At 35.7% G+C, this 26,963-nt stretch overlaps 1 protein-coding gene and 1 long non-coding RNA gene across 3 annotated transcripts in view; one reads left to right on the forward strand and one right to left on the reverse strand.

Moving 5' to 3' along the window:
- Window positions 1-1,194: 1,194 nt before the first annotated feature.
- Window positions 1,195-26,963, reverse strand: part of LOC136033086 (farnesyl pyrophosphate synthase-like) — a 125,968-nt gene continuing 100,199 nt past the window's right edge. For both annotated transcript variants that reach the window (XM_065713692.1, XM_065713691.1), the window contains 2 exons: window positions 9,419-9,631; window positions 1,195-1,451 (listed from right to left, as the gene is read on the reverse strand). In XM_065713692.1, the coding sequence (XP_065569764.1) occupies window positions 1,251-1,451; window positions 9,419-9,631 (414 nt within the window). In that variant the 3' untranslated portion in view covers window positions 1,195-1,250. The remainder of the gene's footprint in view (window positions 1,452-9,418; window positions 9,632-26,963) is intronic.
- The window catches only part of LOC136033087 (uncharacterized), a 76,444-nt gene continuing 70,979 nt past the window's right edge, over window positions 21,499-26,963 (forward strand). Inside the window, exon 1 of the long non-coding RNA XR_010618848.1 lies at window positions 21,499-23,510. This is a non-coding gene — a long non-coding RNA (uncharacterized LOC136033087). The remainder of the gene's footprint in view (window positions 23,511-26,963) is intronic.

Consider the following 26,963-nt stretch of genomic DNA (forward strand, 5'->3'; position numbering starts at 1 on the left):
CTGTCGAAGAAATGGAAAAGACGAAGTAAAGAAGCAACATCTAATTAAAAACAAATCATTCAGAGGGTGCTCTCAGCCTCTTGACTACTTATAGAGACAAAGATGCTGTATTTGAGGCAAAAATACTGGTCACATGGTTGATCGAACTAACTTCTGTATGATACATAAAATGTCCAGAAGCGTATGCGATATAGGAGGTTTGCAATCAAATTATTTGTGCAAAAAATAATCAGGATTCGTGAAGAAAAATCATCCACAAGCTCGTCTTCTTCTAATAATTATTGTCTGAATTGTTCGGATATCAGTGATGCCACGTTTAATGACACTTGGGACGCTTGATTGTCCTAAGAAGTTTTACCTGATCTCTGAGTGATTTTGTTGAAGTCCACCCACTTTGTCATTATTCATAAATGAGTATTGAATAGGATATTGATCTGTAATGTATACTACAGAATTGTTACTTTCAAATGGGTTCATTTAACGCAAACAGCATATTTCAGCTTTTGAACTAATCCATTCATTGAAAATGGCTGGCCCAAAAATAGCCAATGATATCCTTCGAAAAAAGATCTGGAGCCCTGGGGAAGATTTGGAGGTATTGTCTTTAATTGGATAGAGAATGGCCGGGAATTTTAGAAGCGGAGTAATCACTATTGGTAATCCTACATTGGTTGGAGCTGGGTAAGAAGGAGTGACGTCTGGTTTCCGCTTTAAGTAAGCAATGGCTTTATTATAATTTTTTTTTAGACCTAGGATCAAATGGCATCCGCCGTAACTCAAAAGTTTCAAAGTAATGATTTGTCTTCTCAGTGAAGACGTAGCCAAGAGTGGAATCTCAGTAATGACGAAAAGTCACACCCGAGTCAAAACTCAATATTAGGGCCTTTGCATATATGTGAAGGTTGAGTTAACTTGGGCTTGAGATATACACATATTTGACTTGGACTTGTGATGAAATGACTAGCCCATTACTGTTTATTCTGCATGGCAGTTTTTGACCACTCTTAATTCCTTGGGAATATTTAAAGAAATGCAGCTTTTGTTTCTATAAATAGGGGTACTAAACACTTTTTCGTCTTGCTAAATATTTTTATTTATGTATTATTATTTATTTTATGATTTATAGGTATTCAACACATCGGTCAGTGTTCTATTTTATTCCTGCATGTTTTTTTTTTAACTCTTTAGTAGATGTTTGAATCCAGCGGAACTTTGTATTTGATTTGAATACAAAAAAAGTCGAATTTGCCCTATTTATTTCTATTGACAATTGAATTAATAATATTGTGGAAAATTATCGTTGGGACGGAGTTTGGCAATTTGTTTAACTTTGAATTGAATTCCTCAGAACGTTCCAGTGCATGGTTATGAAACACATTTTGAAGATTCATTTCTTCATACAGCTTTTTTATTTTTTGAATACTCTCTTCTTGTTTTGAGCCATAAAAATCCTGCAAGAAAAGAAAATTATATACGAAAAGGTACTCTCTTTTTTACATTAACTGGATTTTTAATGAATTTTAGGCATTTCTCGGTGCTAAATTACCATTAATAGTCGTTAGTTACTTTAAATTAAGTTTCGTCTAAAACGACACATTGCAACTAATGTACCCCCTAGAGGTTTGTATAATACGTAAATATGTAACATTAAAGTCCGTTCTGCCCTTGCAGTTAACCAGGAAAAATATTCCGTTTGATCACGAAGCTCAAAGTGATAGTTGTTAACTCTCACTGTCGTCTATACACCGCTACTTTTTTCTTCCCATATAGGACCACAAATCCTCAGATTTTTTTTTCAAAAATACTCTCACCCCACTGTAGCTTTCAGGGAATGTTCAGTTGGATACTAAACTAAGCCAAAAGAAACTATTTGCACCCAGTTGATCAAAAGGGCTGATAGTAATAATTTGAAACTTACAGGGAACGTCGAGAAGGATGTTGAACTAAATCGAAGAACACTATATGGATCCATGTGGTCAAATGGGCGTATGAGCAGTATCCCTGAAACTACCAACGACGTTAGATTGAAACTATCAGTGGATTTTGAACTAAATGAAAAGACACTATGTATCCAGGTGGTCAAAACGGTGTGTTTGCATCATCTCAGGAATGACTAAAGGTTTTCTGTGGAAATTTACCGGGAATTGTGGACTGTATCAAAAGATACTATGCACATCCAGACTTTCAAAAGGACCTATATTAGGATATAAATTAATGGGCTAAGAGACCCATTTGAAACTTTGAGTGAATATTGAATGGAGAAATCAAGTAGATTTTAGATTTTCACTTGGGTAAATGTGATTGCGTTGATCTTTCGTGCTTTTTTTATGTTGGTGAATTAAAAATCTTTCCGAAAAAGAAATTTTATAAGAAAAGTGAAGAGCCATATTAAACTTAAGACCAGCAGAAATAAATTCCTATAATAATTCGAAGTCAAAGCGGACGGAAATTACTATTGAAAAGTAAATGAAGCCCATAGCGAACAGAAATAAAATAAACAATCATTGCAAACATACAGATAATACGTACTAATATAAATCAATAAATAAGTCTTAAACGAGTAAGAATTAAATTGAATATTAGAGTCAAACTGCTCCCTGCCAGTCAAATGTGAGTTTGGCTACTGTCCCCTATATTAATTGCTGAAAGCTATGCAATCCAAGATTTTATTTCAGAGTCTTTAATATAATTCGTTTTCAGTAAAGCGCATAGGACGCACGGTAGACTTATGGTTAGGGGAGGGGGAAGGGAGGCAGTAGCCAAACTCCTGTTTGTTGTAATCTTTGGTCGTTTTAAGTTTGACTTGAATTTTCAATTTAATTTTTACTCGTTTTGAGATTTATTTATTCATTTATATTAGTACCTGTCATCAGTATGTTTGCTATGATTGTCTATTTAATTTCTTTTCGTTTTAGGTTTCGTTTATTTGTTAATAGTATTTTTTTGGCCATTTTGTATTTGAATTATAAGATAAATTTATTTCTGCTGGTTTAATTTAATACGGCTCCTTACTTTTCTTTGAAAAACTTCGTTTTCGGAAAGTTTTTTATTAGTTTGTGTTCGTTTTTGATTGCCAAAATTTTAATTTTTCGATATCCCCCTCAACATTCCCTGAAAGTAGCCACAATTAAATGTAGTAGCAGCTGTAAGTAGTCCCAGTCACAATTACAAGTAGTCGCGGTTGCAGGCGTAACTAGTCTTATTTCCAGCCGGAATAGTAATAGTAGTAGTATTAGTGGCCCCGAAAGTTCAAGTTAATACGCTTACCCGTTCCTAAGATATTGCAGATGCGCCTTTTTGATAACTTGGATGCAGGTAGTTTCTATTGATTTAGCTCAACAGTTCCCGAAATGTTACCTCAATGCCCCTTGCCTTTTCGGACACACCCAGGATAGAACATTCCTCCTTTTCTAAATAAAAACTCCTGCATGTGAAAAATGGACAATTTGTATGATTTACAATCCTTGCCCTGGGGGCATGGCATTCCCAAATGCATAGCTGTTAGACATTGTGACTATTTTGAATAAAATTTTTTTTTAACATCTCCATCAGTGTTAAGGGGACATCTAAAAGGGAAAGGGATGGGACTGGTCACCCTCCGTTCCTTTTTAAACATCCCTCTCAACATGTCTTTAAAGTTTCAACCTAATACCCTTAGTCGTTCCTTAGATATTGCTGTTAAGTCCTTTTGGAAACCCTCTTACATATAGTGTGTTTGGATTTGTTTTGACATCCCCCTCAGCATTTTCTAGAAGTTACCCTTAGTCTTTTTGGACACTCAAGATCAAATATTCCTCCTTTTCCCAATAACCAACCTTGTGTATAAACAGTGGGTAACTTATATAACTTACATTGGTTGGCCCAGGGGATGTGGGAGATAATGTCATCTCTGGAGGTATAGTTATTTGACTTTTCGACTATTTTGAACAAGATGGCTATTCCAAAATTTTGATAAGATATTTCTCGGAGGGAAGGCAGCTAAAAAGGAAATGGGAAGGTGATTGGCTCCCCTCCGACAACTTTTTAACATCCTCCTCAACATGCCCTGAAAATTTAAACTTACTACCTGCAGGTGTTCTTGAGATATTGCAGATACACCTTTTTGATAAACTGGATACACATAGTGTCTTTTTATTTAGTTTGTCATGCCCTTAAACATTCTCCTAACTTTCACCTTAATACTCTTAAATTTTTCGAACACACCTAGAATCAACCATCTCAAATTTTCCTGATTATAAATCCTGCATCTAAGAAAGGGCAAATTGCATAATTTATGACCCTCGCCCTGAAGGCTCTGGGGAGAGGGGCATTGCATCCCTGGAGCCATAGTTAGTCGAAATTTTGACTGTTATGAACGAAATTTCTTTTTCAAAATTTTGCTTAGTGATGAGGGAAGGGAGCATCTAAAAACTGCAAATTTGCTGGTTGCCCTCTATAGATATTCAACATCCCTCAAATTTTCCACTTAATACCCTCAGTCGTTTTTTAAATATTGATAATACGCCCTTCTGAAAACCAGCACGCGCACATTGTTGCACTGTGCTCAGCATCCCTCTCCAAAGCTTTGGTGGGTTATGTCATCCCCATAGGCATAGTTACCTGAACTCTGAACTATTTTGAATAAGATGTCTATTTAAAAATTTGATCGAACCTTTTTGGAGTGTGGACAACTAAAAAAGCCATGGAAGGGGGCTGGCAGCCCTCCAACCACTTTTCAACATGTTTCGAAAGTTTCAACTTAATACCCCCAGCCGTTGTTAAAATATTGCGGATCCTCCTTTTCGATAAGCTGGATGCACAGTGTGCCTTTTGAATTAGCATAGCATACCCCTCAAAATTCGCCGAAGTTTCATCTTAATGCCCTTAGCTTTTTTCAGATACACCCAAAATCAAACATTTTTCTGTTTTCCTAATGATAAATCATGTATGTAAACAATGGGCAAATTGGACAATTTACAACCGTGTCACCGGGACTATTGGAGGATGGCCTACCTCGCTGGAGGTATAGCTATTAGAGGTTTTTAAAAGTTTGAACAGAATGACAATTTCAAAATTTTGATATTTGTTTAGCAGAGGGGGTATCTAAAAAGAACAAGGAAAGGGAGGGGTTGGTTGCCCTCCAATATCTCTGCAACACAAATCGAAAGTTTCAACTTGATACCCTAAGTTGTATAAATAATAATTCAATAGGGACAATTTCTTTTTATTTGACTGTGAAACAACAACAAAAAATCTCTTGATATTTCAGTAACATATACAGTGACCATCTTCAGCAGATAAACTAAAATAATAGAAATAAAACGTCGGTATTTATACAAAACAACACATTAGTTATAAAATATTTTAACGCTTTTGTTTTTTTCAAAGTAGTTACAGGTGCAAATATCTTTGATTTCCTAGTTTCTGGCTTATTGGCTTGATTTGTACATGAAGGTTCATCATCAGGTTAACAAAGGTCAAAATAGTGTGAGAAACGAAATTTAATTTATTTGACTGTTGTAAGTTATCATAATTTAAATTTAAGCCAAATTCACCTGCATCTCTCTTCAGTGCCAGGTTTTTGAATAAGATTTTTTTAATTTCAGTGGTTTTGCCTAAAAATTTGTTTTAATACTCGGTTCCTAGATATTGGAGAAACATTTTCAAACACAATAAAATGGTCCGGGAAATTAAAGATGTTTTCACATAGAACTGATGCGAAATTTTCAGATTTGGGATTTTCGCTTTAGGGATGACTAGATAGATCCATGATGTTGTAGTAATCTAATTTTTAAATTCTGGTTACTACGTTCTACATAGGAGCTTCCGCAAGTAGCTTACATGGGATCTGATAGACTCCACTTTGATGCTCCATTGAAGTTCGATCCTTTCCAGGAAATATTACTACTTTTTAAAGCTACCTGTACCATTACTTCGTATTTTTGTTTTGAAAAAAATAAGAGTTAAACAAAATGTATTAACTTTGTTGTTTCGCATAAACGTCAATGTTTTATGTGGAGAATTTTAACTTATCTGCTGAAGATGGCCAGTGTATGTGTGATCGAAATATCCAGGGATTTTTTTTGTTTCACAGTCAAATAAAAGGATTTGCCCTTATTGAACTATAATTTGTGTGTCACGAAAAGGCAGTTTGGTCTTCGAAAAAAAAAATTACCCCCAGTCGTTCTTTGGATATTGCTGATATTCTCTTTTCACAACCAGCATGCACAAAGTGTATTTGTGATTGTGTTCGGCATCCTTCTCAACATTTTCTTTAAGTTTCACTTTAATACCTTGAGTCTTTTTAGATACCCAGGATCAAACATGCCCTTTTCCCAAGAAAAATCCTTATGTGTTAACAATGGACAACTTGCATAGCTTACAGCCCTTGCCCCAGGGGCTGCGGGGGATGTCAACCCCGAAGGCATAGTTATTTGAACTATTTTGAACAAAATTCGCTATCTCAAAATTATTATCGAATGTAGTTGGGGATGTGGGTGGGGCTGGTTGCCCTCCGTTCACTTTTGACTCTTAAAAAGGGCACTGGGAATTTCGATTTCCAATCGAATGGGTCCCGTACAAAGTTTGTCTGACCACCCCTTCCATAAAAAATCTTAAATGGTAACAACGGGCAATTTCCATAGCTTACAGTCCTTTCTCGGTGGCTGTGGGTGGGGGTGGGTTCAATCCTGGAGGCATATTTTTTTACTTTTGGACTATTTTGAACAAAATGGCCATCTCAAAATTTTGATTGGATGCATTTGGGAAAAAAATATGTGTTGGGAAGGTCTGGTTGTCCTTTGATCAGTTTTGACTCTTAAAAAAGTGCACTAGAATGTCTGATTCACAATCGAATGAGCCTCCTCCGAGGTTTATATGACCTCCCTTTCTATATGAAGTGCCTCTGGTAAAAAATAATGTATTGAAGCCTTCTGGCCCTTTACTATGGACAACGCTATAGCGCTGCCTCTGACCTAATTGAAATTTCAGACCATGGTGACGCCTCATTTAAAGCTTAAGAATCAAGGTAACCTAAACCAGAGACAGATCTGGTTGCATTAATTATTGACGTTCTATTTTTATTTTTAAAACAACAAATCAGGGCACTTTGTATTAAATGAGCTGAAAATGCATTTGTTTAAACGAACAAGCATTTAAAACGTATAGTAAAATGCTTACAATAAATGTTTGATCAATATTTGTCTATATTCTAAGTTACAACATGACAGCTCCAGCCCTATAAAAGATCAAAAATTATGCAGATTTTTAGTGCATTTATTTGAATAGCATTCCTCTTACCTATCCATCCAAAGTTCTTTAGTACATGTTTTATCAAAATTCCGTCTAAAATTTAAGTAGCAAGTCAAAATCCTTATGCTTAAGCAGATCAACCGGAAAAAAACTTTACAAACAACCCTTTTATTAACCAATAAAAAAGCAATGTCTGCTAAAACGAACAGAAGTTGAGAAAATAATCTATTCAAAGAATAGTAAAGAGCTGAATTAAACCCAAAACGAAAAGAAATAAAGCAAAATAATGATTTAAACTTAAAACGAACAAAAATCAATATCAATGAATAAATGATACCAAAATGAGGAATAATTAAAATGAATAATCAAGTCAATTATCACAACCAGGAGTAGGGCTAACTTCCCCTGATCCTTCTAATGGCTAGTGTCTTTTCCGCTATACTGAAAACAAAGTATATTTAAATGTTATTCTTTTATAACTTTTTATGTTATTCTTTTATAACTTTAAGAAGTCCAAGAATGTTCAGACTTCCCGGAATAAACATTATTATGCTTTAAACAGTCAGTCTACTTGCATTAGTTGTTTTCAGCAATCTTGGTTATTATGCTGATTTTATTTCTTTTTTGTTGATGCTATAACGTGTAAAAACACACTGATCTAAATAAAAGTTGTTTTCAGTAAAACGACGCTCTAGCTTTGAAAATGCTTAGGTGGCTGTATCCTTACTCCTTTTTGTGTTAATTTCTGTTCCAAAGAAAACAGAATAGAAAACAGGAGCAGGCTGTCTGTTAAATCTGTTTCTGTTTTGTCAAAAAACTGAAAAAGAAAAAAACAGCATTCATGCCAATGCTTAATTATAGTTATTGGTCAAAGAACAAGCGATTATTCACACAAACATATGGTACAAGAAAGTGAGTTCCAGAGGTGATTTAAAATCAGCAGTACTTTAATTTGAATAATCACAATTTTCCCTGATAGTTTCAACGATATATTTTTAGTGATATACTAATTTAGCTTTATGCATAAGCAAGCAAAATCTATGTACTTAGTGTAAATTTTAAGATTATCTTCACTAATCTAAAACTAAGATATAAATGTTTATATTTTTGCCAATTATAAATTGCTAGCTCAAAAGTCTACAATACATGCGGCTTTGTAAACTAGCCCCAGATAAGGACTGTGTTAGACCCTGACCAATAGAATAAGGTAATAAAAGGAATCAGTGATTGGTATTTAAATAGTGACTATCACCTGAGGAAGGGTCGATTTCAAATTTGCACAAAGTTAAACATACCCTAAAAAATGTCTTTTGTTCTGTTTTTTTTTTTTTTTTTTTTTTTTTAAAACTAACAATCATATTTTTGGTGGGATGTCAAACTAAAATGTAAAGAATTTTACTTCGAGTTTGAAATGCTCATAAAAAATAAATAAATTGTGTTCTTGGGGTGAAATTGCACCTTGTGTAATAGGCATAATGGATTTTTTTTTATATTAAGGACAGCTTCCATAAAAATTACCATTTTGCCCTTTGGCAAAAATAGTAAAGCAAAATAAGAAAAGTTAAAATAAGAAAAAAATATATATTTGGGTGCCATGTGGAAAAATTGAGTTGTATGTTACTACTGGACTGCAAAGTGAAAGTAAAAAATAATAAATAACAAGAAACTGAAAGACAAATAAATATATTTACACACAATTAAAATGCAACAGAATTTGCCTTCTATTTATAAAAATTGCATTTCTAAATATAGTTGATGAATATGTTTCTGCAACAAAACCCAAGGAATAGCAAATAAATTCTGTAAGGATAATAAATCAAAGGAAAATTAGCCATAGAAGTCAAAAAGAAAGAAATGTCGGAAGCAAAATATTGGCTTGAGGAGCAAACGTTAATGCTAATGTAGGAACTATCCAATCCCTCTTTATTTAAATTAACATCATTAATTTTTGTATAATAACCTTAATAATAACACTAAGGACAATTTGACCAATCAGATGTTTCAAAACACCTTCTACAGCATTAGCATCATTACCTTTATACATTTTTAAATTTTGAAACTTGCTTCGAAAGCCACATGTTTGGATTTCAAATTTCAATTTAAAACTGTTCCATAAAACCTCCTTAGATGGTAAATATACAGTATTTGTGACGTTCAGTGCTTTTGGGCTTTGGACTTAAAATGTTACCTTTAAAAGCTTTATCTGGTGCTTTTTGCCAGTCTTCATTACTTGAACAGCAAACCAAGTGCATTTTCCGAATCTGATATCACTTCCTACTTTGCCAGTAACATTTGGGTCACCGTACAAGTCTAAATAGTCGTCTTGTTCTTGAAAGTATATTCCCAGAGGAAGAGCTATATTCCAAGCTGCTTCGAAAGCTGTCTTATTTTTTATACCACTCTATAAAACGAAAAACGACTGAGAATATACATAATTTATCATTAAAGTACCAAGGACACTAAAAAGAAATTATGCTTCTCTAAATTGGTTAAGTGGTGACTTAAAAAATCGTATATCTCTTAAAAAATTAGAAAAACCTGGAACTCAAACTTTAATATAAAAGATGTTCGATGCAGGCAATTTTGCGTGAAATACCTTTAAAATATAGGTAATTACAAGCACAAATTACTCATACCCTGGAGTAATTAATTAGTAATTGAAAATTACATTTAATTACAAAATACGTATTTAAAATACAAATTACTCTAGCTAAAAAACACCTTTTTCTCAAAGCGTACCATTTATGTTGAAAAATTTCATTATCAAAGTGGGAAGTTTGCTTTTAACAACAAAAATTTCCCAAACTATTTATCTCCAAGCTGATTCCGCTTTGCGGCGAAACCGAACTCCCAACTAAAAAAAAAGGTGGTATGGCTGTATTGAACTTTCGGAAAACTCTTGCAACGTCCGGATATTCTTTCAAGGACTCAATCCAAAACCGTGCATGAACCTCAATAGCCGAATTTTTATGTTACAGCCTAGAGAAGAATCCGTGCTCGTTTGAACACCATTACTGTCGAAAGTAAAAAAGTTGTTGCAATCGACCGACAACACTTTGCTGCGCTCGGACTCACAATCAGTCTACTGAACGTTATAGTCAGAGCGCCAGATTCTGTATCTCGCTTATTTCGATTAGTACCCATGCCGGAAGGTACAAAAATGTTAAGGGTGGATCCCACGGTAGTTGACCATGCTGAAAACGAATATCGTAGGGCGCATGTTCGCCGTTGGGGTGTTTCTGAGATATAGGCCAAAAACACTAAATTTGGCCTATAATGGGGTTCGATGATTCTAAATTTCTTTTTACAGATAAGATTGGTCAAATCCAGCGTACTCTTAAATCAATAGAAAGAAGAGACTTAGAGCTACACGAATATGATTTTTGTTTGCAAAAAAAATAATACACTTTTTACTGCAGTTTAAAAAAAAAATCAGATTTTTGTCAACAAATTTTTAACAGAAAAGCTAAAAACTCGAAATTTTTTCAAGATAAAGTATTTTTTTTTATATTAAAAAAGAAAGCCCGTTTAATTCCGAACACATTGAGCTAAGAAAAACAGTTTAAATTATTATATCTGGGGGGTTTGCAACTTTTTTTAGCGAGTGTACCCGATAATAGGAATTTTGTTTAGTAACTTGCTACCTAGCGGGAAGTTGATTGATAAGCTAAACAGAAGAAATTGATAAGCAGAAGATGAAAAAGAAAAGTGAGTCAGGTAGGCCAAGATAAAAAAAAGAAAACAGTTACTTCAGGTTGATTCAACATGTAATTCTGACGCAAATACTGATTTGCTGATGGATGATAATGAGATGCTTGAGATGCTCAACTATCTCAAGGCAGTTGGTAGGATAATGGACAGCTCTGGACTCAAAGAGATTATAGTGCAGGCAAAGCTGCTGCTACCTGGTACATGCGAAAAGGTATTTCAAGGGAAAGGCTACTACCAAGCTATCAAGGCCTACTGCATACTGTACGAGATCTTGTTAGCGCTTTACTGGGAGTCCTTGGAAGAGTATTACTCCGAAGCACAAGAAGACTTATCCCGTCTGGACCAGCTGGGTAGTGCCATTGAGTTATTCAGGACTTCATTGGCAAACGCTGCTAACGCGCGAATTCCACTTCAGAAGGCAAACGATATCTTAATCACTTTGGCTCCCATAATGAATGCCTTCGAAATGCGTCACCCACGTTTGCTTTCTGAAGGGAGCTCATGGAAATACTTGAAATAGCGATGCAATTCAATCATGCTAAACGAGACTGTGACTGGGAGTCTCATTTGACAGCAACTGCTTGGATGTTGCCATAGTTGGCGGTGGCTGACTATCCTCAGTATACAAGATGTCTCATACAGTACCTATATGGCATGCGAAGTTTACCGCAAACCTTTCCTGATGTACACAGGAGGCTCATGAAAGGATGCTTCGCAGTGACGAGAACGCACACCAGGTTCACGGCCACCTGTTCCAATCAGATACTGGAATGTACAGTGAACAAGGATGCAAAGACAACGGCCGGAATGATAGGAGAACAAATGGATGAGAGACAGACTGAAGCTTGGATTCTTACCTTACCGATTTTCGCTGCCATCAGCAATGGTTTCCTGCAAGTATTCAACGTATTTACAGAGACATTAAAATATCACGAAGACAGTCAGTCGACGACGACACGATTACACCTTCCATGAGATAGAGTTCAAGACATTTTCACTACATGTGGCAATCTGTTCAGCAGAGTGGACTTCGACCTAGTGAATATTATGACGTCAGAAGTTGTGGACAATGAGGAGATTGTTTCTGATATTACTTGCGTAGCCACAAAAGGAAAAGAGGTGGTTGAGGACTTTCTGTGCAACAGGAAAGACGATGTGAAAAAGGTTGCACTCCGAACTTTCCCTTCAGAGAGAAAAATTCAGAAAGTGAAGGGTGTCCCTAGAATCGATCTCCTGAGCTCCGAAGTAACAGCCTTGAAGAGAATCATTACTGCTCAGTTGAGCTACGGCAAAGAAAAGGAGACAGCAGTTGCAAAGATCCCCACAAAAGAGATTTTTCCTTTCCCTCTATCCATTTTTGAACATCTTCCGCAAGAATCAACCAAGACATCCTCTGGCTAAAAAATAAGGACGGGGAACTGTGCTGTTGAACTGGCTAAGAAAAAAAGGAGGACTTTCAGCTTGGCCGGCGACTTTGAAATCCAAAGAAACAACATCAGCTACAGTACACATCATTGACCTAATGTCCAAGATAAGGTCATATCGGCCTGCCAGGTTTGAAACAGTCAAATCCTTCGTGGGAAGATTGCTTCTATCATTGCTGAATGATCTTCCAGTGGGTATTCCTGAAGTCCACATTGTCGCTCATCGGTACAATGGGCTGTTTGGGAAGCTCACGGACACCGGAGAGTCGATCTCCTTGAAATCAGCATGCAGACTCCAACGAGGGAAAGGGAAAAACCTCCAGATTTCCGCTCTTAGAACAGTTGAAGGATTGGATGCCGTACTTGCAAGCTCAGCGTCTAAAAGCCAGCTCCTCGAAATTTTGTATGAAACCTGGGAGCAGATGAGTGATCAACTTCCAAACGCACTCAACCTTTTTCTCTCAGGTGGGTTCAAGGAGAGATTCAAAATATCTCTGGTCAAGAGTGGCTGCTGTCCAACTTTACCAGAACACTGTTACTACGAGGAATGCTTGTCCTCCAGCCACGAAGAGGCTGACCAACGCCTTATGACACATGACAAGTATGCTAGCCGTTACGCTTGTAGCATCGTAGCATCTTTGTGCATGCCAACGACACAGACGTGGCAATAGTCAGTGTTCATTTTTTTGAAGAGCTTCCAGCTGAAGGACTGAGCGAGCTTTTCTTGAAGTTCCCGACTTACATTATCCCAGTACACGAGCCGGAGGATGGAGTCCACTTGTCCAATGAGGAGCAGATTATGTTACCGTTCGTGCACTCTCTGCCAGGTTGTGACATAACGAACTTTTTCTTCGGTGTCGGGAAAGCTTCTTTCTTAAACACCGCGGTGTCTCCAACTTTTGCCTCAAAAATGGTGTCTGTGACGGAGCTGATCAAGGATGCAAAAGCGAAGCTTTCAGTCGACGTGTTTAGTGAAGTTTAAAACCTATCAAATTCCTGGTCATTGAAATGTATGGCAAACAGGCCGGATTCAATTCTCTGGCCAATGTAAGGGCTTACATTCGGTGCCAGAAACAAGATGTGAAAAGACTGCCACCTTCTGACGACACCTTCGAGCCATGCATACGAAGAGCCATATTCGCTACATGGATAATCTTGTCGTCAGTAAAGGCTCGGCCGAGCATTCCAAATCCACTCCTCCTTTGATTGAAGATGGCGGAGGGGAAGGGGAAGGGTAGATGCGGTCGTCTCAAGCTGTAAAGAAGCATCAAGTCTGGAATCTAACTGCAGATGCAAAAGTGGAAGATACAGGAAAGACTGTAGCTGCTCAAAAATGAAAGGATGCTACAGCTTATGCTCCTGCCGCAGAATGAGGAGGGGGTGCAGGGAGTCTGACCTTGCCACATTTGAATTCTCGGAAGAAGAAAATGAGGAATATTTGTGAAAGTTTTATTTGATACCTTTTACTTTTAATTACAACAGGTCCCTAAACAGTTACTCTTACCCAATTTTACGGGCAGGCTGAGTAAGACAACTCCAATGCGCCGACTGAATCCATCTGTGAAGCAGAATTCTTTTATGTAGTAAATAGCTCAGTCGTATTACTGGCAAATCAGGTCCCAAAAAGGTAATTGCAGACGCCTTAGTACACCAGAAAACATATTCGTCCATTCAAAAAAAAATTGTTTTTTTAGTCAACATTTTTTTAAAACCTACTTTTATTTTTAAGTAAAAGTTAAAAATTTTAAGCAGTTAGGAAGTTTGTAGTAGTCCTACCCTTTGAAGAAAAACAAATGTTATGTCCCTTTTCACGATACGGCTAGTGATCATTTCAGTGACACTACAAAAAAAAATCGCAGACCTTTTAGAAATAAAAATAGTTTATATGTTTTTAGCTCAAATTATACGGAATTGAATGCACTTTCTTTTCGAATATGAAAAAAAAATTTGTTACCTAGAAGAAATTTCGAGTTTTTAGCCTTTCTTTGAGATATTTGTCAAATTTTACAGCACTAATTCTAAAACTGCAGTAAATAGAGAATAAAATAGCGTTTTTTTCAATTTAAAAATCATATTCTTGTAGATCTAGATCTCTTCTTTTGATTGATATAACATCACGCCAGATTCCTCAACCCAATAACTTGCAAAAAATCCTGAATCATCACACTTAGTTATAGGCTAAATTTGGCGTTTTTGGCCTATATCTCAGAAACGCCCCAACGGCAAACATGCGCCCTACGATATTCGTTTTCAGCATGGTCGACTACCCTAGGATCCGTCCTCAGCATTTTTGTACCTTCCGGCATGGCTGGGTGCATGATACAGAATCTGGCGCTCTGACTATTAGCTTTGGCTAGCAAAATATGTTTCATTTCGTCACAAATCATATCAATGGTTTGGTCGTGGATATGTCCCGGTATCTATCATCCTCGAAAGCAGGTTGGCTTCCACTAGCTCCTTAAAACTAGGTTCCCCTAGCTGCATTGTCAAAGCGTGTGCAAATCGGTTTTCTAAACCATGCAAAATCGCTTCCACTAGAGTTTGTGCGTGCTTGATAGAGCGGTTTCGTTTCATGTCAATAATTTTCTGCAATCAACGTGGGTAACACCGTTCCCAGAAAACAGTTCTTGTCCCCCTTTAGTATGTCAATTACCCTTGCGACAGGCTCAGTTACTTTGGCATACTCTTCGAGAAACTCAAGCTCGATCGTTTTAACTTCGGCAGGTTTAGTTTGGTACAAACCTGTTCAATCTTGTCCCGCACTTTGAAAGTCCCTGCCTAAATCTGTCCAATCTTGCAAACTGCAACAACGTTTCCATCATCAAGAATACTTTTTTGATCCTGAAGAATTTTCCGTCCAGAATAGGTGAAATGGTTTGCCCTTCCAAACCCATTATGACTGATGATGATGATGACTTTATTTTTGAAAATTTTGCCATATCAAAATTATTGTCTCAAAATCCCTCAGGAAAGCATAGAATACTCCCTAAAACTATTTAATAGATAATAGTACTTAAAATATTGAAAAAAGTTAATTTGTATTTAAATAAAAAAAATTAAATACGTATTTAAATTACTTGATCTAATTTGTAATAAAATATATATTTAAATACTTTGAAAAGTTATTAAATTACGTATTTGAGTACTTGCAATTAATTGCTTCCACAACAGTGCCCCGCTCTTTACGCTAAAGTTTGACTCTTTCTCACAACTCTACTTTTTAAAACAATAAAAAAAACTTTAGTGCAAAGAGTGGGGCGTTTAGGAGGGAACAGCCCCTTTCATATACGGAGTAATTTCTGTTCGTTTCAAGTTTTAATGTCGCTCCTTACTTTCAGTTGAAAAAACTTGTTTTTTTTATTTAATTTCCGAACGTTTTTGAAATAATACATGTTTTGATTTTGGCTCTCCGCACATGAATTATTAAAACAGAATTTTCATATTAATTTTGTTGTGGCTAAATGGCTTTCTCATAGTTTTAATCGGACGAATTTAAGAAAAAGGGGTGAGGTAGGAGGCCTATTTGCCCTCCAATTTTTTAGTTACTTAAAAAGGCAACTAGAATTTTTATTTTTTTACGATCGTTTTTATTAGTAATAAATATACGTAACTTACTAATTAACTTACGTAACGAGCTTCTATATTCGTATATTATTACGTACTAGCTGTTGGGGTGGCGCTTCGCGCCACCCCAACACCTACATGGTGGGGGCGCTTCGCGCCCCCCAAGCCCCCCCGCGCGCGTAAGTCGTTACGCGCCATATTAGTTACGCGTCATTCTAGTTGTGTCCCCGTGTCCCACCTGTGAATATATATATATATATATATATATATATATATATATATATATATATATATATATATATATATATATATATATATATATATATATATATATATATATATATATATATATATATATATATATATATATATATATATATAAATATTTAACTACGTAAAACTTGCGAATATACAACATTCTTTGCTGTCCCATTGTCTGTCCATATAAATAGATTGTCAGGTTTACCAACTCTTGAACATGCAACATAATAATTGTCCATGGGAAATCAATCTGTATTCAGATCTATACCGCATTTTTTAACGATTGCCCTTGAGCTTTGTTGATGGTGATTGCTAATAGAACATTCCCTGTGTCCCCGTTGTCATTTATATATCCCCCTGTGCCTCGGCGTCCCCGTTGTATTTGTGTCCCTGTGTCCTGGTCGTCATTTATATTCCCTGTGTCCCGGTCGTCACTTGTGTCCCGTTATCCCAGTCTGTAATTTCTCTTTGAATGTCCCGGTCGTCATTTATATTCCCTCTCTCCCGGTGTCCCGGTCGTCTTTTGTGTCCCGGTCGTCATTTGTGTCCCGGTCTGTAATTTCTCTTTGAGTGTCCCGGTCGTCATTTATATTCCCTGTGTCCCGGTCGTCATTTGTGTCCCGGTGTCCCGGTCTGTAGTGTCATATTATAATGACGTCATATACAAAGCCTTATATACTTATAATGACGTCAAATGCAAACCTCTAAACAACCAAACATGCATATATACAACTTATTTTTATACTAGCTGTTGGGGTGGCTCTTCACGCCACCCCAACACCTAGTTGGTGGGGCGCTTCGCGCCACCCAAGCCCCCCACGCCCGTAAGTCCTTACGCGCCATATAAGTTGCGCGCCATTGTAGTTGTGTCCCTGTGTCCCACCTGTGAATAGAGATAGGTATATATATATATATATATATATATATATATATATATATATATATATATATATATATATATATATATATATATATATATATATATATATATATATATATATATATATATATATATATATATATATATATATATATATATATATATATATATGTTGCATATAAATAGATTGTCAGGGTTACTGACTTTTGAACATGCAACATATAATTGTCCATGGGAAAAACAATCCGTATTCAGATCTATACCTCATTATTCTAATGATGTGTCCCTGTGTCCCGGTCGTCATTTATATTCCCTGTGTCCCGGTCGTCATTTGTGTCCCGGTGTCCCAGTTTGTAATTTCTCTTTGAGTGTCCCGGTCGTCATTTATATTCCCTGTGTCCCGGTGTCCTGGTCGTCATTTGTGTCCCGGTCTGTAATTTCTATTCGAACAATCCCTGTGTCCCAGTTGTCATTTATATATCCCGCCTGTGCCCCCGGCGTCCCCGTTGTAGTTGTGTCCCTGTGTCCCGGTCGTCATTTATATTCCCTGTGTCCCGGTCGTGATTTGTGTCCGGGTGTCCCAGTCTGTAATTTCTCTTTGAGGTTCCCGGTCGTCATTTATATTCTCTGTGTCCTGGTCGTCATTTGTGTCCCGGTGTCCCGGTATTTAATTTCATCAGTTGAAAAACATGACTTCAGTCGACAAACAACTTCATGACGCATACAGCTCAATCCTTATAATGACGTCAGTCGACAAACATGACGTCAGTCGTCGCAAAAACATGACGTCACTCGACACACACACACACACAGACAACTTATTTATATATATATATAGATATATAAATACAGTTTCTTTTTTAGTTTTTTTCTTTTTTAGTTTTTTCTTTTCTTAGTTTTTTTCTTTTTTAGTTTTTCTTATTTTTAGTTTCTTCTTTTTATTGATTTGTTTTCTTCAATTTGTCAAAGTTCATTCTAACATTGACACTTGGAAAAATCTTTACGTGCCAAGCATGCTAAAGCTCCAACAATTTATAATAGACCTGAAAATTTTAGGTGTCTGTTTTAAGATTTTCGAATTACTTTAATCTATTGTCAAAATATATTGAAATATTTGTGCAATTCCCTTTTTTTTTTTTTAGTATATATAAAAATAAGTTGTCTGTGTGTTATGTCTGTTACACTTTGTCTGTTACGCCAGATTATATCTTCTATATATATAAAAAATAAGTTGTATGTATTTTTGTGTTGAGTGTTTAAATGTAAAAACTGGGAATTGCATAAATATTTCGAAATATTTTGACAATAGATTAATGTAATTTGAAAACCTTAAAAAAGATACTTAAAATTTGAGGTTTATTATAAATTGTTGAGCTTTATCAAGCTTGGCACGTTGAGATTTCTCTAACTGTCAATGTTAGAATGAACATTAACAAATAGAAAAACATTGAAAAAGATAGAATGTTACTAAATCCTACAACAGAAGAAACAGCCGAGGAAGCTGCTCAAAGAGTTAATGCCAAAAGGCTTGCGGCTAAAGAACGCAAAACCGCGCAATTAGATGAAAATCAACCTGGACAGCGAGAGTCAAAACGTATCAAAACTGAAAATGATAGCGATGATGATTGGGTTTGGGATTTTGACTTGGATAAGGTCATCAATGCCTACCAGATTTTAGTTAAAAAACAAAGGTTCGGCGATATGTTTTACGTCTGAAAAATAAAGAAGAAAAAGAAAACTGAAACTAAAAATGTAAAAACTGGGAATTGCATAAATATTTCAAAATATTTTGACAATAGATTAAAGTAATTCGAAAACCTTAAAACAGATACTTAAAATGTTAAGGTTTATTATAAATTTTTGAGCTTTAGCATGCTTGGCACGTGAAGATTTTTCCAACTGTCAATGTTAGAATGAACATTGACCGACAGAATTTGCGATTGCTATATGTCACTTGGTTAATACCCAGTGCCATAAAAAGGTAATAAACTAAAAAGAAAAAAAGCTAAAAAACTAAAAAAGCTGCAAAACTAAAAAAAATTAAAACTAAAAAAGAAACTATATCTATATCTATATATATAAAAATAAGTTGTATGTCTGTAGACTGACATCATGTTTGTGTGTCGACTGATGTCATCTTTGTCGACTGACGTCATTATGAGGATTGAGCATTATTCCATCATGAAGTTGTTTGTCGACGGACGTCATGTTTGTCGACTGACGAAGTTACAGACCGGGACACAAATGACGACCGGGAAACAGGGATTATAAATGACGAACGGGACACTCAAAGAAAAATTACAGACTGGGACACCGGGACACAAATAACGATTGGGACACAGGGAATATAAGTGACTCCCGGGACACAGGGACACAACTACAACGGGGACGCCGGGGGGCACAGGGGGGATATATAAATGACGACCGGGACACAGGGAATGTTCGATTAGCAATCACCATCAACAAAGCTCAAGGACAATCATTAGAATAATGAGGTATGTATCTGAATACGGATTGTTTTCCCCATGGACAATTACATGTTGCATGTTCAAAAGTCGGCAAACCTTACAATCTATCTATATGCACAGACAATGGGACAGCGAAGGATGTTGTATATTCGCAAGTCTTACGTAGTTAAAAACATATATATATATCTATCTATATTCACAGGTGGTACACAGGGACACAACTACAATGGCGCTTAACTAATATGGCACGAAAAAGACTAAAAAAAGAAAGAACCTAAAAATAAAAAAATTTCAAAAAAGCAAAAAAATGAAAAAGGTAAAAAACTAAAAAGCTAAAAAAATGCAAAACTAAAAAAAAGAAAAAAAAGAAATACTAAAAAAGAAACTATATCTATATATATATATTCCCTTGTGCCCCCCGGCGTCCCCGTTGTAGTTGTATATTCCCTGTGTCCTGGTCGTCATTTATGTCCCGGTGTCCCGGTCTGTAGTGTCATCTTATAATGACGTCATATACAAAGCCTTATATACTTATAATGACGTCATATACAAACCCACAAACAAAAAAGCCTACAAACAACTTATTTTTATGTATATACTAGCTGTTGGGGTGGTGCTTCGCGCCACCCCAACACCTAGTTGGTGGGGGCGCTTCGCGCCCCCCCAAGCCCTCCCGCGCGCGTAAGTCGTTACGCGCCATATTAGTTACGCGCCATTGTAGTTGTCTCCCTATGTCCCACCTGTGAATATAGACAGATATATATATATATATATATATATATATATATATATATATATATATATATATATATATATATATATATATATATATATATATATATATATATATATATATATATATATATATATATATATATATATATATATACTAGCTGTTAAGGTGGCGCTTCGCGCCACCCCAACACCTAGTTGGTGGGGGCGCATCGCGCCCCTCCCCCAAGCCCCCCGCGCGCGTAAGTCGTTACGCGCCATATTAGTTACGCGCCATTGTAGTTGTGTCCCTATGTTCCACCTGTGAATATAGATATATATATATATATATATATATATATATATATATATATATATATATATATATATATATATATATATATATATATATATATATATATATATATATATATATATATATATATATATATATATATATATATATATATATATATATATATATATATATATATATATATATATATATATATATATATATATATATATATATATACTAGCTGTTGGGGTGGCGCTTCGCGCCACCCCAACACCTAGTTGGTGGGGCGCTTCGCGCCCCCCCCTAGCCCCCCCGCGCGCGTAAGTCGTTACGCGCCATATTAGTTACGCGCCATTGTAGTTGTGTCCCTGTGTCCCACCTGTGAATATAGATAGATTTATATATGTGTTTCAAACTACGTAAAAATTGCGAATATACAACATTTTTGGCTTTCCCACTACTGGAAGCTTTCCGTTTCCAATTGCCAGCAATTGATCTGAAAATGTTTGACCAGAATCATCGTTTTGCAATCGGACACGCATATTTGTAGTTAATTTTAATATTTTTACGTGTGCCCATAAATTAGAATTTTTCAGGCAAGCATTCATTTCGTCTGCAGGAGTTAAACTACGTAAAAATTGCGAATATACAACATTCTTGGCTTTCCCATTGTCTGTGCATATACAAAGCCGTATGCACTAATAATGACGTCATATGCAAACGCTCTTTTTACAAACAAACAAACATGCATACACACAACTCGTTTTTATATAGATAGATAGATAGATGGATACAATACAAATTAACTGCGTAAAACTTGCGAATATAAAACATTCTTCGCTGTCCAATTGTCGCTGCATATAAATATATTGTCAGGTTTACCGACCCTCGAACATGCAACGTACAATTGTCCATGGGAAAAACAATCAGTATTAAGATCTATACCACATTTTTCTAATGATTGACCTTGAGCTTTGTTAATGGTGATTGCAAATGCTAATCGAATTGGGAATTGCAATCTTTTAAATTGAAAAGGCAGATCCGTTGGAATCATGGGAATGCGAGGAATAAGAACAGCCTTACCCTCAAAATGCCCTGTCAAGATTGTCGCCTTTATTAGGCTTTCCATTGTTTTTTTTACGGCAAGTCGCGTGCCATTGCAAAGCTTTGGTGGGTCGCCTATTTTTAGTTGTAGCACTTGTGGTGGAAACCCTGAAAGATATATGGAATTTAAAAATTCAGATGGATAATTAACCGCTTCATTTGGTTCCAAAACTGTGTCGACTGACTTGCAAAGGACTGCCTGGTCTCGAATCTTGGTCAAAACAATATTGTTGATTTCGTGGACGTCTATATTTTTGGGTGCGAGAATCGCTCTTTCACTTAGCCATTTATTATTTTTATAATTTTTTAGAATATTCGGAAATACTTTTTCAATCAATTCATTTTCGGACGTCACTAAACTACAGAAATCAGCAGGTAGTTGTATACGTCCTGAAATTGAGTCTATCGTATCATAAATGTCTTTTTGTTCCGACGTTAACTTGTAAATGTTATTTTGTACATACGACAATAGATCACTCGTACTGTAACTTTGTTCACGATCCAATTCTACACATGTCGAAACAGCAGCGATACGGTTAGGTGAAGGCATTCCCAAATCCTGAAGAGGTTTGTTTGCCATACGTACGCACAAATCTTCTATAATAACTAAAGTGTCGTTATAAATTTCTGATGTAAAATCAAAAGTCATTTCTGACGTCTCTAACTGTTTTCGATGGAGTATATCTTCGGACATTTTTGACTTATATTTTTCCCATAACTCTGTAGGAGCTGATGGAGAGCAAGTGTACGAATTTGACTTGGGGTTGACGTTTCGCACGCGTCATTGATGCAGTTATCCCAGTGTTGGTCATTCTCCAATAAATTCAGAGCTTGGCATGCACTACGGTAAGTGTCATGTATAGTACGGTTTACAGTTCTCAAATACTCAAAGGATGTCGGACCGGGTACATTCACCAAAAGCAGGCGTAGAAAGAAGCATTCATGTTGATTGGGGTGAACGGTGTAGAGTCTTCCTATCGTGGTATCTTTGAAGATGGTAGGTTGGCTGTAAACCCACTGGTTATCTACTTCGATGGTGGTACCGTTGCCATTGTAGGTTATTCAGTCATTTTACAATTAGAAATTTCTCTTTCAACGGTCTTCTTACAATTAAAAATTTGTCTTTGAACGATATTCTTAAATACCTGTGTCCTGGTCGTCATTTATGTTCCCTGTGTCCCGGTCGTCATTTGTGTCCCGGTATCCCAGTCTGTAATTTCTCTTTTTTCTTTTTTCAGTTTTCTTTTTCTTCTTTATTTTTCAGCTTCACTCTGAAATACATATCGCCGAACCTTTGTTTTTTTGACTAAAATCTGGTAGTCATTGATGACCTTATCCAAGTCAAAATCCCAAACCCAATCATCATCGCTATCATTTTCAGTTTTAATATGTTTTGACTCTCGCTGTCCAGGTGGATCTTCATCTAACTGCGCGGTTGTGCGTTCTTTAGCCTCAAGCCTGTTTCCTTGCTGTTCTTTTGATTCCTCGGCACGCTTTCTTTTCTGACTTTCTCTATCAGCAGCAAGTTTTTTGGCATAGACTCTTTGAGCATCTTCATCAGTCATTGTAAACTTAAACATTAATAGAATTCTACGCGAACATATGTCTTATATAACTTGAATGACGTCACCTTCAAAGCAAAAATGATGGCAACTAATTTCATGACGTCAGCCGAAACATGACGTCACCTGATCCACGATCCACAGATCCACAGACAACTTATTTTTATATATCTATATATATAAAAATAAGTTGTCTGTGTGTGGATCTGTGGATGGATCAGGTGACGTCATGTTTGTTCGCATATGACGTCTGAATTATTTCACACTAATACAAAAGAAGAAAAAAACTAAAAAAAGGTAAAAACTACAAAAAAAACTAAAAAGAAAAAAAAACTAAAAAAGCTAAAAAACTAAAAAAAACTAAAAAAAGGTAAAAATCTAATAACTAAAAAAAACTGAAAAAAATAAAAAAAGGCAAAAACTACAAAAAAAAATAAAAACTAATAAAAAAACTAAAAAAGCTAAAAAACTAAAAAAACTAAAAAAAACTAAAAAAAGGTAAAAAACTAAAAAAAACTAAAAACTAAAAAAGAAAAAAACTAAAAAAAATGAAAAAACTGAAAAATAAAAGAGAAAAAGAAAACTAAAAAAATATGAATAAATATATATAAAAATAAGTTGTTTGTGGGTTATGTCTGTCTGTCTGTCTGTCGAGTGACGTCGTGTTTGTCCGCATATGACGTCTGAATTATTTCACACTAATACAAAAGAAGAAAAAAAACTAAAAAAGGTAAAAACTACAAAAAAACTAAAAAAAGGTAAAAAACTAAAAACTAAAAAAAACTGAAAAAACTAAAAAAAGGCAAAAACTAAAAAAAAACTAAAATCTAATAAAAAAACTAAAAAAGCTAAAAAACTAAAAAAACTAAAAAAAACTAAAAAAAGGTAAAAAACAAAAAAAAAACTAAAAACTAAAAAAGAAAAAACTAAAAAAAAGGAAAAAACTGAAAAATAAGAGAAAAAGAAAACTAAAAAAATATTAATAAATATAAAAAATATAAATATAAATATAATATAAATTAGCAATCAACAAAGCACCGAGACACAAATGACGACCGGGACACAGGGAGTATAAATGACGACCAGGACATAAGTAAAAAAAAAAACTAAAAAAACTAAAAAAATGGTAAAAACTACAAAAAAACTAAAAACTAATAAAAAAAACTAAAAAATCTAAAAATCTAAATAAACTAAAAAAGAAAAAAAAGAAAAAAGGAAAAAAATAAAGGAGAAAAACAAAACAAAAAAACGAATGTATATACAGACCGGGACACCGGGATACAAATGACGACCGGGACACAGGGAATATAAATGACGACCGGGACACAGGGACATAACTACAAAGGGGACGCCGGGGTGCACAGGGGGATATATAAATGACGATGGCGACTCAGGGAATGGTCGATTAGCAATCACCATCAACAAAGCTCAAGGGCAATCATTAGAATCATGAGGTATAGATCTGAATACGGATTGTTTTCCCATGGACCATTATATGTTGCAATGTCAAGAGTCGGTAAACCTGACAATCTATTTATATGCACAGACAATGGGACAGCAAAGAATGTTGTATATTCGCAAGTTTTACATAGTTAAAAACATATATATATATATATATATATATATATATATATATATATATATAATATATATATATATATATATATATATATATATATATATATATATATATATATATATATATATATATATATATATATATATATATATATATATATATATCTATATTCACAGGTGGGATATAGGGACACAACTACAATGGCGCGTAACTAATATGGCGCGTAACGACTTACGCGCGCGGGGGGGCTTGGGGGGGGGGCGCGAAGCGCCCCCACCAACTAGGTGTTGGGGTGGCGCGAAGCGCCACCCTAACAGCTAGTATAGATATATATATATATGTTTTTAACTACGTAAAACTTGCGAATATACAACATTCTTTGCTGTCCCATCGTCTGTGCATATAAATAGATTGTCAGGTTTACCGACTCTTGAACATGCAAAGCATAATGGTCCATGGGAAAACAATCCGTATTCAGATCTATACCTCATGATTCTATTGATTGCCCTTGAGCTTTGTTGATGGTGATTGCTAATCGACCATTTCCTTTGTTGCCGTCGTCATTTATATATCCCCCTGTGCCCCCCGGCGTCCCCGTTGTAGTTGTGTCCCTGTTTCCGGGTCGTCATTTATATTCCCTGTGTCCCCGTCGTCATTTGTGTCCCGGTGTCCCAGTCTGTGATTTCTATTTGATTGTCCCGGGCGTCATTTATATTCGTCAGGATATTGTAGGGCATCGTAGCATCGATGAGTTTAAGCAATTCTTGTCAACTGATTGTTTCGCCTATAAAGAATATTATCTCGAGGTAAGAACTGATCACCGACCACAACGATTGCCACTTTGTTGATAGTTGCGCATAAGAAGGCATCAATTCGATTGCTGTTTTTAAGCAGAAGCACTAAATTATTATTTTTGTGGAAAAGATGATATATATAAATATATATATATTTATTCTTTTTAGTTTTTTTGTAGTTTTTACCTTTTTTAGTTTTTTTCTTCTTTTGTATTAATGCTAAAGCCAAGGTTCAAACCTGGAGCCTCTCGGACCTAGAACCTGAAACATAACGCTTTACCAACTCAGCTACTTCGGCGTGAATACATCCGTTTTGAGCAGCTTCCTTGGGTGTTGCCATTGTTGTCCTGGTCGTCATTTATATTGCCTGTGTCCCGGTCGTCATTTGTGTCCCGGTTTCCCAGTCTGTAATTTCTCCTTGAGTGTCCCGGTCGTTATTTATATTCCCTCTGTCCCGGTCGTCATTTGTGTCCCGGTCTGTTATATCTCTTTGAGTGTTTTTTCTTTTTAGTATTTTTTAGTTTTTTACATTTTTCTTTTTTCAGTTTTCTTTTTCTTCTTTATTTTTCAGCTTCACTATGAAATACATATCGCCGAACCTTTGTTTTTTTAACTAAAATCTGGTAGGCATTGATGACCTGATCCAAGTCAAGATCCCAAACCCAATCATCATCGCTATCATTTTCAGTTTTGATATGTTTCGACTCTCGCTGTCCAGGTGGATCTTCATCTAACTGTGCGGTTTTGCGTTCTTTAGCCTCAAGCCTGTTTCCTTGCTGTTCTTTTGATTCCTCGGCACGCTTTCTTTCTGACTTTCTCTATCAGCAGCAAGTTTTTTGGCATAGACTCTTTGAGCATCTTCATCGGCTTTTGCCATTGTAAGTTCATCAGTCATTTTAAACTTAAACATTAATAGATTTCTACGTGAAAATATATGTCTTAAATATCTTTAATGACGTCACCGTCATAGCAAAAATGACGACAACTAACTTCATGACGCAGTCGACACAGAAACATGACGTCACCTGATCCACAGACAGACAACTTATTTTTATATATATAGATAGATATAATTCTAAAATTGTCAGGTAATTTTCTATTTTGAAATAAAAACTAAAAATTATTGCTCAGACAACATAAATATTTTTGATATTTACATAATAGCTTTAGTGGTTCTGGACTGAAAACTAAATATGCTAATCAAATTGGGAATTGCAATCTTTTAGGTTGAAAAGGCAGATCCATTGGAATCATGAGAATGCGTGGAATAAGAAAGCCTCGCCCTCAAAAGGCCCTGTCAAGATTGTTGCCTCTATTACGTTATAACAGACGTAACACGTCATTTGTGTCCCCGGTGTCCCGGTCTGAAGTTTCGTT

The sequence above is a fragment of the Artemia franciscana genome, chromosome 11 (assembly GCF_032884065.1).
Source record: "Artemia franciscana chromosome 11, ASM3288406v1, whole genome shotgun sequence".
NCBI classification, from domain to species: domain Eukaryota; kingdom Metazoa; phylum Arthropoda; class Branchiopoda; order Anostraca; family Artemiidae; genus Artemia; species Artemia franciscana.